The 19,027-nt window shown below is 39.7% G+C and overlaps 3 protein-coding genes across 4 annotated transcripts; 2 read left to right on the top strand and 1 right to left on the bottom strand.

The window, feature by feature from the left end:
- The first annotated feature begins 724 nt into the window (after window positions 1-724).
- On the top strand, window positions 725-4,606 carry LOC125196707 (metacaspase-1). The gene is made up of 5 exons (XM_048095319.1): window positions 725-1,234; window positions 2,074-2,404; window positions 3,371-3,491; window positions 3,578-3,796; window positions 4,420-4,606. Exons 1-5 carry the CDS (start codon window positions 868-870, stop codon window positions 4,477-4,479), a joined length of 1,098 nt encoding a protein of 365 aa, XP_047951276.1. The 5' UTR covers window positions 725-867; the 3' UTR covers window positions 4,480-4,606.
- Window positions 4,607-5,263: 657 nt separating this feature from the next.
- Window positions 5,264-13,087, top strand: LOC125193672 (eukaryotic translation initiation factor 4G-like). Of its 2 annotated transcripts, none has more exons than XM_048091514.1 (11): window positions 5,264-5,399; window positions 5,564-5,798; window positions 6,087-6,214; window positions 6,487-6,609; window positions 6,750-6,823; window positions 6,942-6,998; window positions 7,521-8,300; window positions 8,517-8,882; window positions 8,989-11,861; window positions 12,309-12,503; window positions 12,576-13,087. In XM_048091514.1, exons 2-11 carry the CDS (start codon window positions 5,638-5,640, stop codon window positions 12,904-12,906), a joined length of 5,088 nt encoding a protein of 1,695 aa, XP_047947471.1. In that variant the 5' UTR covers window positions 5,264-5,399; window positions 5,564-5,637; the 3' UTR covers window positions 12,907-13,087. The 2 variants fall into 2 exon arrangements, with proteins under 2 accessions (XP_047947471.1, XP_047947470.1); XM_048091513.1 differs by having other exon boundaries at window positions 6,484-6,609.
- A 387-nt stretch (window positions 13,088-13,474) lies between these two features.
- Window positions 13,475-18,023, bottom strand: LOC125195314 (SNF2 domain-containing protein CLASSY 3-like). The gene is made up of 5 exons (XM_048093481.1): window positions 17,959-18,023; window positions 16,488-17,872; window positions 16,048-16,298; window positions 15,627-15,782; window positions 13,475-15,443 (listed from the first exon to the last, which is right to left on the bottom strand). Exons 1-5 carry the CDS (start codon window positions 18,021-18,023, stop codon window positions 13,575-13,577), a joined length of 3,726 nt encoding a protein of 1,241 aa, XP_047949438.1. The 3' UTR covers window positions 13,475-13,574.
- Window positions 18,024-19,027: the final 1,004 nt, after the last annotated feature.

The raw sequence follows: 19,027 nt of genomic DNA, 5'->3' as shown, positions 1-19,027 counted from the left end.
ACGACCCGCTACCCTCGGACACAAACACGACACGAACCCATTAACGACACGAACCGTTTCGGGTCAACACGACACGAACCCATTAATGACACGAAAATAAGTATTGAAAAATGAAAATAATAAGAATAATAATACAATATTAAAATATTATGTGTTAATAAGAATAATAATATTAAAATATTATGTGTTAACGGATAACACGAACACGACACGAACACGCATTGTTAATGTATAACACGAACCCGACACGAACACGACACGAAATTTTCGTGTCCTTAATAGGTCGACCCGATAAGGACACGAACACGACAAGCTCTAACCCAAACTTCATGTACTTTTTTTAAAAATCTTTGTACTTTTTTTTTTTTAATGGAATGGATTATTTTTCCCGTATATGTGTCGTAAATTTAATTCCGTATATCGCAATTTTAATTCCGTAAATGTAGTATATTTTGAATTGTTTTTATTGCGGCTGGCCTATGGGCTGGCCTAAATCTGACGTGGCAGGTGGTTTTTTTAGTGTTGCTGACGTGGCAGAGGAGAGAATGGCTGGCCTATTAACCATTACGGATGCTCTAATTTCGTGCCGATTCATGTCGTGTTATCGTGTCGTGTCAAAAATTGTCAGCCCTACATATATCTGTCTAGATCATCCCCTGATACGGCAAAAGTCGCAAAGCAAGATTTATTAGTATTTTCAACGGAAGAAAAGGAATAAAGTCGTCAGCACAATCCAACGCGTATTGATTTCTCTCGCCTGATTCTCAAATACAAATCCACCCTCTCTTCAAATCCTCACCAGAATTCCTCCCTCCGCCTCGATATTTCCGTTCAACCGGCCGTCAGTTTCCCCCTATTCCGGCAACTATGTATCCGCTCATCACCTGCTCTAATTGCCGCACACAATTGCAGGTGCCGCCCGGCGCGCCTTCGATCCGATGCGCTATTTGCCAGGCAATCACCTCCGTCGCCGATCCCCGCCACGCGCCTCCGCCTGCCCATACTTCTCCATACCCCCCTGCCTCGCCGTCCCCTCCTCAGCCGTCCCCTTATTCCCACGCTCCGCCGGGTCCGCCGCCCAACCCTCACGGCCGTAAGAAGGCGGTGATAATCGGAATATCCTACAAGTTCTCCCGCCACGAGCTGAAAGGATGCATCAACGATGCTAAATGTATGAAACATCTCCTCATGAATAAGTTCCGATTTCCAGAATCTTCAATTCTCATGCTTACTGGTAAGGGGAAAACTGACAGTAATGATCTACTTGCTTTTTTTGTTGTTGCTTTCATGATTTTTATTGGAAGCTGACCTGATGAGAATATGCTTAAAATTTTTTTCTTGTAAAATCTTACTTTTTTGGGCTTTCACTTTGCTGTGATTTTATTGATGGCTAAGCGTACTGTACGGGCAAAATATATCTGCTTTATAAACTGGAAAATCTTTAACGGTGATGTGTTGCCAAATACAGCTTTCTGATTAAGGAAACATAGAGAAGAACTAGGTATTGATCCTACTGGACCAGCATGCCTACAGCTTAAATTTTTAATTTTCTGAAGTTTTTTTCCTTGTTTGAGGTTAGGATATGGATTAGAGTAAAAATAATAGGATATGGATTAGAGGATAATTAATAGGAATGCTGTACTTAGTTTTGGCCAAATGCTATTGCATCCAGTTTTAAGTATTCTCTCTTTCAACTGGTGGTAGCTTCCATTGAGTTATCTAGATAAGTTATCTAGATAGATCTTGAACACAGAATAAATAATTTCTGTTGAGCTTGAACTGCTCATTATCGAGTAACAAGAATAAGATTTCTGATGGTTCATTGAGTTCCGATTTTTACTGTTCTCCTCCCGGCGAAGACACTCAACACAAATAATATGATTGTGGGGACTCTCATTGATAAACAAAAAGGCTGGTTTTGTAACCCAGCGATAGTATTCAATTAGTCTACTCTTGAACTTCTTTCCTGACATAAATTTCAATAGTAACTGAATAGCTTTTCCATTTTTGTGGTGTTCAATTTACATTCCAGGCCATTTTTGGTAGTTGACGTTTTATGTAAATTGATTGCAGAAGAAGAAACTGATCCATACAGAATCCCAACCAAGCATAACATGCGAATGGCGCTGTTTTGGCTGGTGCAGGGATGTCAACCAGGAGATTCCTTGGTCTTACATTACTCTGGCCATGGTTCTCGACAAAGGAATTATAATGGGGATGAAGTTGATGGATATGATGAGACATTATGTCCACTTGATTTTGAAACACAGGGTATGATTGTTGATGATGAGATTAATGCATCTGTTGTCAGAACTCTGCCTCGTGGTGCAAAGCTACATGCTATCATTGATGCTTGTCATAGTGGAACGGTTCTTGATTTACCATTTCTTTGCAGGATGAGCAGGTGCTTCCTTATAACCTTCTTTTGTTTTGATATGGGTGGTAATTATTATGCAAGTATCTTTATCTTATCATCTTAGATATGGTTGGTAATTATTATGCAAGTATCTAAAGAATATATTCTCTAGAATGCAGGATTTCAAACTAACGAGATATGAACATGATGTAATTTGAAAATAATAAGAAAAAGGAAGGTTTCACAAACTACCAACATCTTTTGTCAATCATATACCACAAAAGTTCCATTAACTCGTTTAATAAATGCAAGCATTTTTTCAAGTTTCCATCTTCATTTTTTGCTATCACTAAGGCACCAAATACTTATTTTATGATTTCACTATGGGTCTTTTGCATAACTAGATCTTCATTGAAGAGTGCTTATGACCTCCAATTGGCTGTCTTGAAGAGTAGGGTGATTCTTATTTACTCCCTCCGTCCACGATTAAGAGTCCCATTTCTAAATGGCGCGGGTTTAAAGAAATGTTAAGTAAAGTGAGTGGAAGAAAGCTAGTGGAATAGGGGTCCCACTTGTATATATTAGTTTTAAATGATATGTGAGTGAAATGAGTTAGTGGAATGTGGGGTCTCTTTACCATTTATGGTAATTATGAACCGGGACTCTTATTCGTGGACAGACCAAAATGGAAAAACGGGACTCTTATTCGTGGACGGAGGGAGTATTCTTTATTTAAAATAATTCGTTTGTTTGTTTTATCATTTTAATTGTAAAATCCACATTGCTTTCATGAACTTATCTTATACAAATACTTGCGGATCTTCTGTCATACATCAGGCATGATCACCAAGTGGAGGTATCTTGCCACAGATGAATAATAATTTATGAGACATAATCTTTAATGTTGAGAAACATCATATTCCTGAACTGGACCTTGTTGATGGTCCCCTTGTCAGAAATTATTCTATAATAGTTGTTTGCTATGTATTCATCATGGGAAACATTTAATAATAGGAGCGGGCAATATATATGGGAGGACCATCGTCCTCGATCCGGAGTGTGGAAAGGATCAAATGGTGGGGAAGTTATTTCCTTCAGTGGCTGTGATGATGATCAAACTTCAGCTGATACATCTGTAAGTTTTTCGTTGATGATGGGAAAACTAATGTTTAATCTTCATGGAATACAAACTTAAGTTTAAGAGGTAATTTTGTTCAATAGGCTTTATCAAAAATTACTTCAACTGGTGCCATGACTTTCTGTTTCATCCAAGCTATTGAACGTGGTCATGGGACCACATACGGGAGCATCCTAAGTGCAATGCGCACTGCAATTCGTGATGTTGGAAGTTCTGGTCCATCCCTTGGAGGTGGTGCAGTAACATCTCTTCTGACCATGCTTCTTACAGGGGGGAGCTTAAGCACTGGTGGATTGAGACAGGTACTGTCATCTTCTTTGAAACTGTCTATATTCACATATACTATATAATAGTACTCCCCCCAGTGTTGCGTATACATGTAAGAATAAGGTTTTCAAATCATTAGATTCATTACCACCCTACTGGTTGGTGATCAGTGTGCGGACCATACTGAACTGCACATAGGTATTCCAAATTCACTTTGGAACTTGAAGACATTATCCATGAATCTCACTTCACTAATTCATTTTTAGCATCAGGATTAGTAATTCCCGGTCATCGCTCAATTGAAACTACATCATCTTCGAAGAATTGTTTAAAGTAATTCCTGTTAGATCTCCTCTTTCGACTCTGCTAGCTAAGACTTGGGGAAAATACAACATTTGTAGAAACTTTCCGATTTGTGATTTGTGATTTATGACGAGGGCATCATGAGATCTTGCGTTGGATTGTTGTTCCATTCAGATTCAAATGGTGAATTAATTAAAGATTTGAATCTAAACTCATATCTAATGGCACATTTTATTGTTTGGATCTGAATTTAGAATATACTACTACATGATACTGATGATTTATATTTTACAGTGAGTATCAATAAATGGTTGAGCAATTCTAATAACTTGTTGAATTGTTGTTTTGGTTGCAGGAACCGCAACTAACTGCTTGTGAACCTTTTGATGTATATGCAAAGCCATTTTCTCTATGATCATCAATAGATGTCTGTATTTTTTATTCTACTTGATTACTTAGCTTATTGTGGGGTTGGGTGGATTTATACAAGTGTGGATTATTGTCACTTTATATATGAATTTAGTATTTTATTTTTTGTGAAATTCGTTGAATGCTAATAAAGCCTATTCCATTTTCTACGGTCTTAAAGTTTGAGAAATAAAGAGTTTTTTAGTTTTTTAGTTTCCCACGTCACCTCTCCTAAACCAATTTTCCATATATTTCATCCATTATTTTTCAGATATTTTCTCCAAACTAAATTACTAAGATATTCCAATAGGTTATGACTGTTTCAGTTTCAATCGAACATAATTGATTTATCAACTCAACCAAAAATTATAGCTCTAATAGATAATTAAAACTAAAACGATTAAAATGTTGGTTTACCATCCAATCTATCAATGTTGATTAGCCGATAACCGATGAATCAAATACTCAACTATAAAACGAATCAAACTTTATAACATGCTTATATAAAGTAAGTATACATGCACTTTCCAAAATATGTGTAACTATAAATATACATAATACTATTAAGTGAATTATATAAGACCATAAATTATAGATGCAGTCGTCCTACAAACACTCCTACATCTAGACAATTACATAGGCAGTTTGTTACATCAACCAAACTGAAAAAGTAAAAATAAAGAAAATTTGTCAATGATTATACGAAAACTGAGAGTCCAGAAAATATTAAAATATTTTTTGTATTCTGAATAGTAGTCCTATTATTGCTAAACAATCTCTCTTGAATTTTATCACTAAAACACTCACTTTTTTTGTTCCTCGTCTTCATCCGCCGCTCTTGTATAATCTCTTACGGCGTCGTCCCGTCATGGTTCCCGCCATTGTTACATGAGAGTAGGAACCCCAATACCTCTCCACCCGCTCCAGGTAAAGTGCAATCGGAGTAATTAATTAGTAATGCAACAATAATCTTTACATTTATTGCACAATCGCCGTTTAGATTTTCCCCCCATTTCCTCTCGATTGAATGCGTTTTAGAAAATCATTGGTTTTGATGCGTGTGATTTGATTTGATCGGCGGATCTCAATAGGGAAAGGGAGTGTTCTGAATTCCCGGGAAAGCGGTTTCTTCATTTGTCTTCTTATATCCGAAAGACTAGGATTTATGAACCAGAATCAATCAAGGGCTGAGAGGTGCGATTCTGTACAGTACAGGAGAACCGGCCGATCCGGCAGCTCCAATCAGCAGCGTCACTACTCCGGTGGCGTTTCCATTAAGGGTGGTGGTGGCGCCTCCTCCGCCTCCACCAATCTTTCTAATCGCAGGTCCGCCATTTTTGAATAAAACTGAAACTTTAGTCTTGTTTCTTGTATTTGCAAATTGGACTAATGCTTCGCCTCATGTACTTCTATCTATGTACTCCATATAATTTACTGAATATTATTGTATTTTTTGGAAAAGAAATTAATTGGCTGTCGATGTGAATCAAAATGGAAGTATTCTGTCGTCCATTTACAACGGACAACCTAGGGTTTCAGGCTCTCTGCATGATATGTTTATTGTTTAGGCAAGATGATGAATTGGACTTAATTTGTTCTTCATCTGAGGTGCAGTTTTAAGAAGTATAACAACAATGAACCAGTAGCGCAGCAGGGAGCGGGACCATGGAATGTGGATTCTGGCGATTCATCTGCCGTACATGCTGTAAATAATGGTGCTCATCAACTGCAGCCAGCTCAAAGTACGTAGTATATTTGTCTTTGTTTTGGTAAAAACATTCTTTCTGATTTAAAAATTCCACCCTTGGGACAACGAGCGAGAGCTAGGTTGAGAATGCTATAGATTTTTTTGAGAACTCTCTCTCCTCTCTAAAAAAAGATCATGCATGGCTACTTTTATTCCCTCATGCAAGGTGAGCCTTCATTGGGGTTACAGAAAACTGAAGCTAATTTGAATCTTTTATTGTCTGGTATCCTGCTCTCAATTTGGGTTTCTTGTGTCCTGTTGTAGCAGTACCTGAAGCCTCTCTAAAGACTACCCGACCTGTTCCTAAATCTCCATCCAGTAATGTTTCGTTGGCAGCTGCACCGTCCAATGTTTCATCTGACTCCAAGGCCCCAGCGACACCTGGAGAAAGTATGTCATGCTGGTCATTATATCCATTTAAGCTGTTACCTTTGTTTCAGTGCATATTTTTCTGGTCCACTATTGTAATTATGTAAAGACCTTCTGTCTATGTTTGTGTTTGACTATTTTATTGTTATTTTATTCTTTAGTTTCAGGAGATGCATCTAAGTCGTATCCCTTGCAGTTTGGGTCCATAGGTACTGTTATTGCGAATGTAATGCAGGTATTATGCAATCAAATGCATCTTTATGAAATACTATGAATGAAGTATTTATGTATTTTCCATTTCACTCTATTATTGTCCAACAATCTAGTTGTTAAGAATAGAAATTGCACTGTAGATACCCGCTCGAACAAGCTCTGCACCACCAAATTTGGATGAGCAGAAAAAAGATCAGGTTTGAGATTCTCTCCTATCAGTATTATTAGCTAGCATGAGGTAGTAGCTTTGGACTTGTATAAAAGAATCAGCTGTTGGATCACAAATTGTAACAAAACCTTAAGTACTAGAAAGCACGTTTCTGCTCTGAATTTTGTAGATTTCTGTACTTCATCTGTATCTTTCTGGCAGATGTGCTGTGTAGCATGATGGAGATGAAAATGGGATGTTAAATTAGGAGGGAAGTGATTTGATTTTTGATCTTTTTTATGCCTATAAGAGTAGTGTATACATTGAAGAACTTAAAATGAAACTAATCACGTCCTTCTTTATTTCCCCTGGTTTCTCCAAAACATGTAGTATTGAAAACTTTATCCACCGATCCTGATCATCTGTTTTTGTGATTTGATGCCTTCTCTTTTTAAGATCATGTTAACGATTTGATTTTTTAAATACAATTTTGAGTTGCTAATAATCTGCCTTTAATATCATACCTGTTTTATTGACGAACAATGATGGGTTATAAATTTTTTTTCTACAGGCACGTTATGAATCTTCAAGGACAGATCCTGCTTTGCCAACTCCATCAATCCACAAGCAGCATTTTCACAAAAAGGATGCAGGAATCCGTGACCAACCTAATTCTGGTGAAGCTCATTTAGCATCTAGACCCAAAAGGGATGGCCAAGTTTCAGCTGCACAACCTGGGATTCAAACTCAGAGGCCTGCACTACACCCTATCCCTAAAATACCCATGCAATTTCCATTCCACCAACAACAGATAAATGTTCAGTTTGGTGGTCCGAATCCACAAATGCAGTCTCAAGCCTTGTCAGGGCCGATGCCAATTCCAATGGCCCTACCTCTAGGAAATCCATCAGTCCAGCATTCAATGTTTGTTCAAGGTATCCAGCCACATCCAATGCAGCCTCAAGCAATGATGCATCAGGGACAGGGATTAAATTTTTCCCCACAAATTGGTACTCAGCTACCTCTTCAATTGGGTAACATGGGGATGAGCTTGGCCCCACAGTTTCCTCAGCAAGCACCTGTAAAATACAATGGTTCTCGCAAAACTGTGAAGATTACTCATCCAGAAACTCATGAAGAATTGAGGCTTGATAGTTCACCAGCTCCAAGGTTACAACCTAGTGCGCAATCTCAGTCACAGCCTATTTCTTCATTTCCTCCTAATGTGCCGATGAATATTCATCTCAGTTCTTACAATGCCGCTCCCCACTTTTATCCTCCTGCAAGTTCTGTTCCACTTGGTAGCACTCATGTTCCTCCCAATTCTCACCCGCCAAGGCTCCATAACCAGGTTTGCTACTCTCACCCCTCTTAAGACTTCATTTAATCCAATTTAATCCAAGTTAAATGGAGTCTTTGTCTAAAGAAATGCATTGAGAATGAGCAGATGTATAGAACATTTCAACGAGATAGTCTTTAATCATCCTAATATTTTAGTGGTATTAGAAAGTCACACAACATTCAAAATTTAATGATTTATCATTGGCTTTTGTATCATTTTCTGCAGGTGACTGTGAAATCACCTATTATCTCGCATGCAGAGAAAGATCCTCTTCCACTCTCAGGTTCTCTTTCTGTTGGGAAAGCAGAGGCTTCAAAGCCTTCAAGGCTAAAGGCCGAACTTCCAATTTCTTCTTTGAGCTCTAGTTCACAGCCAAAGGCTGGTTTGGGAGTATCGTATGTGTCAGTTACCTCATCAAGTCCTGTGACAGTGGAGAGGGATGTACCTTATTCGGCTTCTGGTTCAACTGCCATGGATGTTTCTGTATCAGTATCAACTAGATCTTCTGATGGTTCTAGATTAGGAGTATCACACCCTGACTCCCTCAAGGATATGCCTAAAAGACCAGGCAGTAGAGGCCAGCAGGAGCAGGTAATTCATGGATTGCTATTCATTACATTTATTTAATATGTTGGGTTGGTTGTACACTTCAAGATTTTTTTTTTGAGTTACGAGCATGATTTGTCACATTTTTCAGGATCTCAGCCCATATACTTCTCTCTCAAATTTTCCTTCACAACTGCCTGATGTTGCAACAACTGAAGCAAAACATATACCATCTGAAAGTGCCAAGGATCCATTATTAACAGCTGTAGCTTCTTCTTCTGAGGCTTCTAGCATAACAGGCGAGGGTGCTATAGAAGAAAAGTCTGGAAATACAATTAAAGGTTTAGGATCGGTAGTTATAGATAGCACACAATCAGAGCCTGAAGCTATTAGGGGATTTGAGCAAGCAGAAGCAATATCGGCTGAAAGTAGTTTGGAAAACTCCATGAAGTCTCTTACTTTGGAATCTCCCGAAAAGATTGGTAAACTTAAGGAAAACCCTAATAAGGAAATAGCATCCATCAATAGTGGCTCATCAGAACATACACGTGAAAAGTCAGAACAGTTATCAAGGTATTGTTCCAATGATGTTGAGAGGGAAGGTACTTTAGCAGTGCCTGCTGACATATCTGGTGGAGAAAAACTTGAGAGTTCTGTGCCAGTAACTGCATTAAACAAAAATGAAATTATGGCTAGTAGTACAGGTGTCTTAGTTTCTCCATCTCCATTCAGTGTCAAAGAAAAAGGTTCAGATGCAAATGTTGCAAAAGGTGCTGCACCCAAGGGTAAGAAGAAGAAAAAAGAGCTTTATAGAAAAGCAGAAGCTGCTAGTACAAGTTCTGATCTTTATATGGCATACAAGGGTCCTGAAGAGAAAAAGGAGACTATAACTAATGCAAAGGCCTCAGAGAAGCCTTCAAGTATTAGCGAGGACAAAACATCTATTGGTGTATCTCAGGAGAATGTTGCGGCATGTGAAAAACCTGCTTTAAATAAAGTTGAGCCAGATGATTGGGAAGATGCTGCTGAGATTTCTTCTCCACAGTTAGGAACTTCAAGAAATGAAAATGAAGATAATGATGATGGTGATGGATCGACAACTAAAAAGTACTCCAGGGACTTTCTCCTCAAGTTTGTGGAGCTATGCACTGATCTTCCAGAAGGTTTTGAGATTACATCAGACATTGCAGATAGTCTGATTTTTTCTAGTTTCAATCTTGCACGTGAATCATACCCTACTCCTGGACGCAGTGTTGACAGGCATATCGGAGGCTCTAGACCAGATCGTCGGGGAAGTGGCTTGGGAGACGAGGACAAGTGGAATAAATTCCCTGTGCCTCCTATGTGGAATGATGGTGGTTATATGAATAATGCTGTTGGGTTTCGACCTGGTCAAGGAGGTAATAATGGTGTTCTAAGGAATCCTCGGGCACAGACACCTCAATATGCTGGGGGCATCCTCTCCGGACCAATGCAGTCCCTTGGTCCTCAGGGTGGCCTACAAAGAAATAATGTTGATTCTGATAGGTGGCATCGTGGAGCTGGGTTTCCGAAAGATATGATGCCTTATCCTCAAACACCTATGCAGGTGATGCACAAAGCTGAAAATAAGTATGAGGTAGGTAAGGTTTCTGATGAGGAAGAAGCCAAGCAGAGGCAATTGAAGGGCATCTTAAACAAACTTACCCCTCAAAACTTTGAAAAGCTGTTTCAACAAGTTAAGCAAGTCAACATTGACAATGTTATCACACTGTCTGGAGTGATCTCACAGATTTTTGATAAGGCTTTGATGGAGCCCACCTTCTGTGAGATGTACGCCAACTTCTGCTTTCACCTTGCTGCAGAACTACCGGATCTTAGTGTGGACAATGAAAAAATTACTTTTAAGAGATTACTCCTAAACAAATGCCAGGAGGAATTTGAAAGGGGAGAAAGAGAGGAAGAAGAGGCAAATAAAGTTGAAGAAGAAGGTGAAGTTAAACAGACAGCAGAAGAGAGAGAGGAGAAAAGACTCCGTGCTCGAAGACGTATGCTAGGGAACATTAGACTCATTGGAGAACTTTACAAGAAGAGAATGTTGACTGAGAGGATAATGCATGAGTGCATAAATAAGTTGCTGGGTCAATATCAGAATCCCGACGAGGAAAACATCGAGGCTTTGTGCAAATTGATGAGTACAATTGGAGGGATGATTGATCACCCAAAAGCGAAAGAACATATGGATGCCTATTACAATTTCATGGCACAGTTATCCAATAATATGAAGCTTTCATCGAGGGTCAGATTTATGCTTAAAGATGCTATTGATCTAAGGAAGAATAAGTGGCAGCAAAGAAGAAAAGTTGAAGGTCCGAAAAAGATTGAGGAGGTACATCGAGATGCTGCTCAGGAGCGTGCACAAGTTGGTAGATTGGGTCGCACTCCAAGCATGGGTAATTCTTCTAGAAGGGGTCCTCCTATGGATTTTGGTGCAAGGTCTCCTGGTATGTTATCCTCGCCAAATTCCCATATTAGTGGTTTCCGCGGTGCCCCACCACAGCTACGAGGTTATGGTTCCCAGGATGTGAGGACAGATGAGAGACATTCGTCCGTTCCTTTGCCCCAAAGACCACTCGGTGATGATTTCATTACTCTTGGGCCCCAAGGTGGTCTTGCAAGAGGAATGGCTTTCACAGGGCAGCCATTGGCAGCCAATGTTCCTTCCGCTGAGATGCAAAGTCTTGGAGATGGATGGAGGATGGGACATGGCCAGAATGGCTTTAGTTCTATCCCTGAAAGAGCAGCTTATGGCCAAAGACAGGATCTAATGCCAAGGCATATGCAAGAAAGATTTGCTGCGCCACCAACTTTTGATCAATCTCATCCTCAAGAGCGAAATGATCATGCTTCTGATGGATCTCTACCTACTTCTCCTTCTCCTCAAGGTGGCCATCCTAGTATTATGAATGATGTGTCTTCAGATAAGGTGTGGCCAGAAGAGCAATTGCACGACAAGTCAGTTGCTGCAATCAAAGAATTCTACAGGTATAATCGTGAACCCTACAAATATAGAATATAGTTAATGCTGCCCCAATGCATTTAAAAAAATCCATTGGCAAGAGGGAAACTATGATGGTATCCCAATCAAATTGAATGCTAAACACATGAAGTAAATAAGTTGCTTAGTTTGCCTTATGGCTCCTCTTATGTTAAGAGGCTAGATTTAACCCTTCCTTTATTTTTCTCTAAGGATGTATCATGTGAATTTGATCCAGGAAAGTTGCACGATATTGCGAATGATTTTTGAACCAGTCGCTTGAATATATGGAAAGAATAGTGTAAAAAATGGGAGTAGAATTATCCTTTTTTAGTTTGAGTGAAAATATATTGTACCTATTTATTTAGCTCTATCTTCAAAATTGACTTCTTATATGAAAGGTAGAATATATACTCTCGAGTTTGTTTTAACCTGAAAATGTGCTGTGTTTACAGTGCAAGGGATGAGAAGGAAGTTGCTTTGTGCGTCAAGGATTTGAATGCTCCCAGTTTTTATCCAACTATGATCTCCCTATGGGTTACTGACTCTTTTGAGAGGAAAGACATGGAAAGGGACCTACTAACGAAGCTTCTAATAAACCTCTCGAAACTTCAAGATAGGGTGATAAATGAAGATCAACTCATCAAAGGGTATGCTGGTTCGTGCTTATAACTAATAGAATATATATACAATCTTTTTCTAACTGAGTTTTGTTTGGACAGGTTCGAATCAGTACTTGCAGTCCTAGAGGATGCAGTGAACGATGCCCCCAGAGCAGGAGAGTTCCTTGGTCGAATATTCGGCAAAATTATACTTGAGAATGTAATCTCACTTTCTGATATCGGTCGGTTGATATATGAAGGTGGAGAAGAGCAAGGGCAGCTTGTAGAATCAGGGGTTGCAGCCAATGTCCTTGCAAGTATCTTCGACACAATCAAATCAGAAAAAGGTGACTCTGTACTAGATGCGGTGCGTTCGAGCTCTAATCTGCGGGTGGAGGACTTCAGGCCTCCTGGCTCTAACAAAGCATTTAGAATAGACAAGTACATTTAGAGAGAAAAGGGGGTGTGCTGATTGTATCTGGTAGAAAAAATTCATTTCTTGTTTTTTAGGTCACATATTTAAAATTGGGATAGTGAGGATAAGTCTATTCATGTCTTTAGATATATTGTTTCGCCAAGGATACTGAAACCAATTTATGGAAAGATTCAATTGAACACCCAATTTCTGCGCCTCTCTTTAAGTTTTAACCATGGCCACAAACGCCTAGTTTGTTTATATACTAGATACTCAGGAAAATATACTCGAGCTCTGTTTTTTAAGTATCAATGAAATGAAATACTAATCATTATCTGGTAAATAACATAGAATAAGGCATAAATAATGGGAGTTAATGACGACAACTTTCGTGACTAAACTTACAAAACAAAAGACTTGCATTATGAATGAATAGTGGCTAGATACAGAAACACAAACATGAACAGTTGAATAAATGCAATGTATCAATGATCCACTGATGAAGATATGCTGAAGTTTAGCTGGGCGATGTGGATTTGATGCTGAAGATATGCATGTGTTAAGCTGCAGCAAGAATCGGAAAACTAGACAGTTGGAAGAGAGCTTTAATAGAGTGGCTTGAAACAATAAGAAACTAGACAGTTGGAAAAGAGCTTTAATAGAGTGGCTTGAAACAATAAGAAACTAGACAATGGTAGCTTGGCTCAATCCATGAGACCAAATGTTTCAATTAGGTTGGTCTCTTTGGGCTGGTTGATGATCTTTTCAAACATATCTTTAAGACCCTCATGAGCAACCATAGCCTCTAGAATCCTGTCCTCAATAGCTAAAGATGCCTGTTTCTGTTGGTTGGTTTTTGAAGATGAGAAGACCAGCTCAGATAAACGCTCCTTCTCAGCTTGCCTGCAGTATTTGTCATCCTCTTTTGTTCCGGAAGTCATAAGATGGTAGGTGTGGACGAACTTCTTCTGCCCGATCCTATAAGCACGGCATATCGCCTGCCTTTCAACCGAGGGGTTCCAGACTACATCCAACAATACCACCCTTGAGGCCCCAACCAAGCTTATCCCCTCTGAACAGCACTTGGTCGATGCAAGCATGATCTTGGATTCATTTTCCGAATTATTGAACAGATTAATCAAGATCTGCCGCTCTTTTTGTGTTTGCGTCCCTTGCATAGTAAGAATCTCCTTGTCTTCAGCCCATTTGAACACTTCTTTCAACTGCTCCTTTATAAGCATAAGAGGTGGAATATACTGGCTGAATACGAGTACTTTCTCGTTCACAGCCATACAGAGGCGAATTAGCTCCATGAGAAACTTGGTCTTGATGCCTTCTTGGGGATTAAGCTCGGAAGCCTCAACTGCAGCCATGTCAATCCCAGTCTTTCTACTTTCTGTTGTTACACATTTCATCAACAGGTATGGGTGCACGGATAGCATACTAACCTCATGTTCTTTCTTGAAGTTGCTGGTGTCCTCTATTGTCTCAATCACCCTCTTCTGCAGTGCTGGGGGTTTGAGAAGGATAACACAGTCTCTCAAACCGGGCAGGCTCTGCTTGAGGATGGTGCCTGTGTGTAGATTAACGAAGGGCAACATGCAACCTTTTATATGCTGCAAAGCACGTTCTGAAATCAAAGAGGACTGTGCATGCTCCCTCTTATATTTGTTTCTACTGCTCCTCGACGTTATCTTTGGCACGGCCGCTTCAGCAAACATCTTCTCTTGTGCTAACACATCTGCAACTGCTGGCCTTACTATACGGAGTGTGTTGAAGAGTTCGCTAAAATTGTTCTGGAAAGGAGTTCCAGAAAGAATGATCCTCTTCTCAGTTTTAAGCTTGAGGAGAACATTCCAAATGTTACTCTTAGAATTTCGAGGCGTGTGCCCTTCATCAAGAACAACCAATCCAGGCGCCTCCAACAGTATTCTCCGTAATAACTTGTTCTTTGTTGCCTCTCCGGCTAGCTTCCCAAACAAGCTGTAGCTGATTCCTAGAATGCCGCCTACCATGCTCCAGCTAAATATCTTGATCATACGCATAGCTTCAGTATTCTTCCTCTTTATTTGAGATATACGTCCAACAAGAGCCTTGCTCTCCTTACCAGAGAATTCAGTATTGCTCAAGTTATGGAAGGGGAACTTGACATTCCATTTCGCGAACTCTTCTTCCCAGTTCAGGAGAGTGCTGGCTGGGCTAATGATCAGTGGCCTGCAGCCTGGGAACAGTTTCAAGTATGTTTCGATGAAGACCATCGTCAAACGCGTCTTCCCAGTCCCCGGAGCATGGGAAATGATGCATCCACCCACTCCAGCTGGCTTGGTGCTCTTCAATTCATCAAGATTGATGCTTCCTGCCAGGTTTTTCCACAGAAACTCAAAGCCTTCACGCTGGTGCTCGTACATACTATCTCTTACACCTGGTTTGATGTTCCATACTGTACCAGTAGCATTACTACTGCCTCCAGCAGCATCAGCATCATTGGTTGATATATGAAGATCATCAAACTCGAAGTGATCTTCTGTTTCATGCCTTTGTTTTCTTCCCGAGTCCCTGTAAGGTATTTCCACCTGCGATAAGGTGAATAGTAAGAAACTCAATTGCAGAAACATAATCAATTGCAATTTAAACACAAGTCCAGCTGAGGGAGATTTATAAATCAGAATTCAGATAAATTTTAGTGGTAATAGCAGGAGATAAGAGATATTGATTAAAATTTGATATCTAAGAAAGGTATCTGAGCAAATACTAACCCATTCAGGCATAATTTCCTTCGGTCCAAGGGCCTGAAAACGGCAAAATTTACATACTAATCCTTCATCATCTTCTAAGACCAAGTCATGTTCCCCTTTAGAACATCTTTCGTGTTGAGTTTCTTCACGAGGAGGATTTTCATTTTCTACGTTATCCTGCAACCCATGAAAATTATGTTAAGTCATACTGTATATGCTTCAAAATAAAAGTATGTGTAAGATATAGATTAATTTTCAGATATCTCAGCCACAATCAACTTAATAAAGTCAGGTGCTAGAATATTGAAGGAACTCAGTTCTACACTACAACTATTTTTGAATCTTGAAATGGATCCCACTATTATGGTTAAATTGTGTTATTCTTTCACTGACTTAAAATAGAGATCCAATTTTCAGCAAGTAATGCCCAAGATAGACTAACCTTGGGGTACTCAAGGGGTTGCACTTCATCCAAAGCCCAACAATAGTCTAGGTCGTTAAATAAGTTGTCGACCTCCTTCTCATACTCCGTTTTCTCCACAGGTTTGGGTACCTCATCTTCAAATCTGAACTTCAGTGGAAGAGTATATGGAGTTGGAGGTGCAAGTCCCTGCGTAGCTTCTTCATTTATTTCCTTGTCTGTAGGAAATTGTCCATTTCCCAATACAGCATTTGCAAGCATGCTGCATAACTCTGAAAGCAAAACAATTTTAGTATTAGCAAAAATCTTCCATTACAATGTTGACCAGAGAAGGAAAAGAAGAGCAATCAACTCTTTTTGATCTACTGGTTTATATATAGTAATATATTATCTTCTTGCTTGTTCTCTTATTCTGTTTAGTCCATCAATAAGATAAAACACAAAAATAATCACTTCATTACCCTTGACTCCTTTTGGATATGATTTCTTTCCTTCCCTCGGCACCTCAGTTTCACTAGCCATGGGTATGGCCTCAGTCCAAGAATTATTACGTGAACCTGTTTCAGTTTTTTCCCCATCAGTATGATCACTGACATCTTCTGAGTGGGAGGCGGTAGCTGCCTTCTTTGGTCTGCGGAGGACCTTCTTTTCACTAGCTATGCCAACACGCATATGTGAATCTGAAGCCTGTCCTGCTTCGGTTCTTTTCTTAGTCTCATCATGACTATGATCATGGTCGTCTTTTGACTGGGAACTAGGAGTAGCCTCCTTTTCTTTAGACATGTCCGGGGTCTTTTTCTTAGCCGGAACATGTGAGTCTTTGATTCTTTCCTTAGCACCATCATGACTATGATCATAGCCATCTCTTAAGTGTGAGAGAAGAGCTGCCTCCTTTGGTCCAGATGGCACTTTTGTTTCCCTAGCCATGCCTGGGGTCTTTTTCTTAGCCCGAACATGTGAGTCTTCAATTCTTTCCTTAGCACCATCATGACTATGATCATAGCCATCTCTCAAGTGTGAGGGAAGTGCTGCCTCCTTTGCCCCAGATGGCACTTTCATTTTCCTAGTCATCTTCGGGGTCTGTTTCTTATTAGCCCGAACATGTGAGTCTTCAGCTCTTTCCTTAGCACCATCATGACTATGATCATAGCCATCTCTTAAGTGTGAGGGAAGAGCTGCCTCCGTTGGCCCAGGTGGCACTTTCGTTTCCCTAGCCATGCCCGGGGTCTTTTTCTTAGCCTGAACATGCGAGTCAGTTCTTTCCCTAGCACCATCATGACTATGATCACAGCCATCTCTTAGGTGTGAGGGAATAGCTGCCTCCTTTGGTCCAGATGGCACTTTCGTTTCCATAGCCATGTCCGCGGTCTTTTCCTTAGCCCGAGCATGTGGGTCTTCCGTTCTTTCCTTAGCACCATGACAATGATCACAGCCATCTCTTAAGTGTGAGTCAGTGGCAGGAACCACCTCTTTTGGCCCCGTTGTCCATTCCTGTGATTGGCCCTTTTCATTGATCGGTTTCTTAGAGCATGTCTCGTTCAATCCCTCTTGTGCATCAGTTTTGTAACAAAAAAGTTCAACCAATTCTTCACTTTCTTCTAGGACTGGGTTCACCCACTCTACGCTATTAGAGCTCCCCACTTCAACATCTGCATCAAGAGAACTTCCAGAATCACTATTAGTAGGTGGTGAAGATGTCTTCTTGCTTCTCCCCGTCTTTCGTGTAGTCTGATTGGCAATACCAACACCCGTCTCCAGCTCTGGAGCATATGAGCTGTCGTCAGAGTCTTGCACAGATGTACTAACATCATCACTGCCGGACTCAGAGCAAAGAAATTCATCTGAGCTTTTATCCACATAATCATCAACATTATGATTACATGCTTCAACTCTTCTCTTCAATGACGAGTCAGAATCTTCTCTCTTCTTTACATCATCACTGCTGGACTCAGAGCTTGAGGAAGAGTAACGAATTTCATACGAGCTTTTATCCACATCGTCAGCATCAACAACATTATGATTGCATGCATCACCTCTTTGCTTCAATGATGAGTCAATTTTTTTTCTCTTGTTTCCATCATCCTTGACAAAAGATGGCATCTTTTCATTCACTCTTCTGACATTCTTTGCAGAAGTGGTAGCAATACCTTCATCTTGTTGCTTACTGGTTGAGGATCCGTTGTTTGAAAGTATTTTTCTCTTTTTTTTAAAATCTGATTCACTGATTCTCTCAACTCCAACCTTTTCATAATTCCCATATTCATCTCTGTTCACTACAGAAAGCAAACATCAAGTTTCCATTATACTATTTAAAATTTAAATCAATAGCTATTTGCAGGAAAAGCCACAAATGTATTCATACCATTTTGTGCAGATGATCCATTCCTGTCAGCTTGTAAATATGGAGATTTGCTTTTCTTAAGCAGACCTTCGATAGTTCTCTTACTTGTAATCTCCCTGAAACTCCCACCTACATTGTTGTTGGCTGAACAAAAACACAAAGATGTAAGAAATTAGACATTACCAGACAAAGAAAAAAAGCTATGACTTTGTCACCTCTATCCGCCAATGTAGACGAGTCATCTGCTAATGTGTCAAAACCATTGAAATAGTCTCTAGAAGTGAAAGTCATAGAATGATGAGCAGAAACTGCTTCTTTTCTTGCACTGGCCCCACCAACATTCTCGCTTAAACGAGCAGCAGAGCTGACTTCGGTTTCATCAAATGTATGGATCCCAATATCCTCAGCCATCATATCTTCATCGCTGTCACTCTCTGACCATGATTAAAAGATCAGAATCTTAACATATGAGTTTCTGCAACTGTACTAATGTACTTTAAATCAAACAACACATCAAGAAGCTTTGCTTTTCATATTTCACAAACTTTAATGTGGTTTTAATTAAACATCAAGAGGATCATGGTTATGCTAGAAACTGAAAAACTGAAAGATAAGACCAAGAAAAAGTCTGAAAAATAATCACCTATTTGGATAATGGAG

Source organism: Salvia hispanica, chromosome 6, assembly GCF_023119035.1.
Source record: "Salvia hispanica cultivar TCC Black 2014 chromosome 6, UniMelb_Shisp_WGS_1.0, whole genome shotgun sequence".
Taxonomy (NCBI): Eukaryota; Viridiplantae; Streptophyta; class Magnoliopsida; order Lamiales; family Lamiaceae; genus Salvia; species Salvia hispanica.
This window is presented reverse-complemented; position numbering and strand designations above follow the sequence as displayed.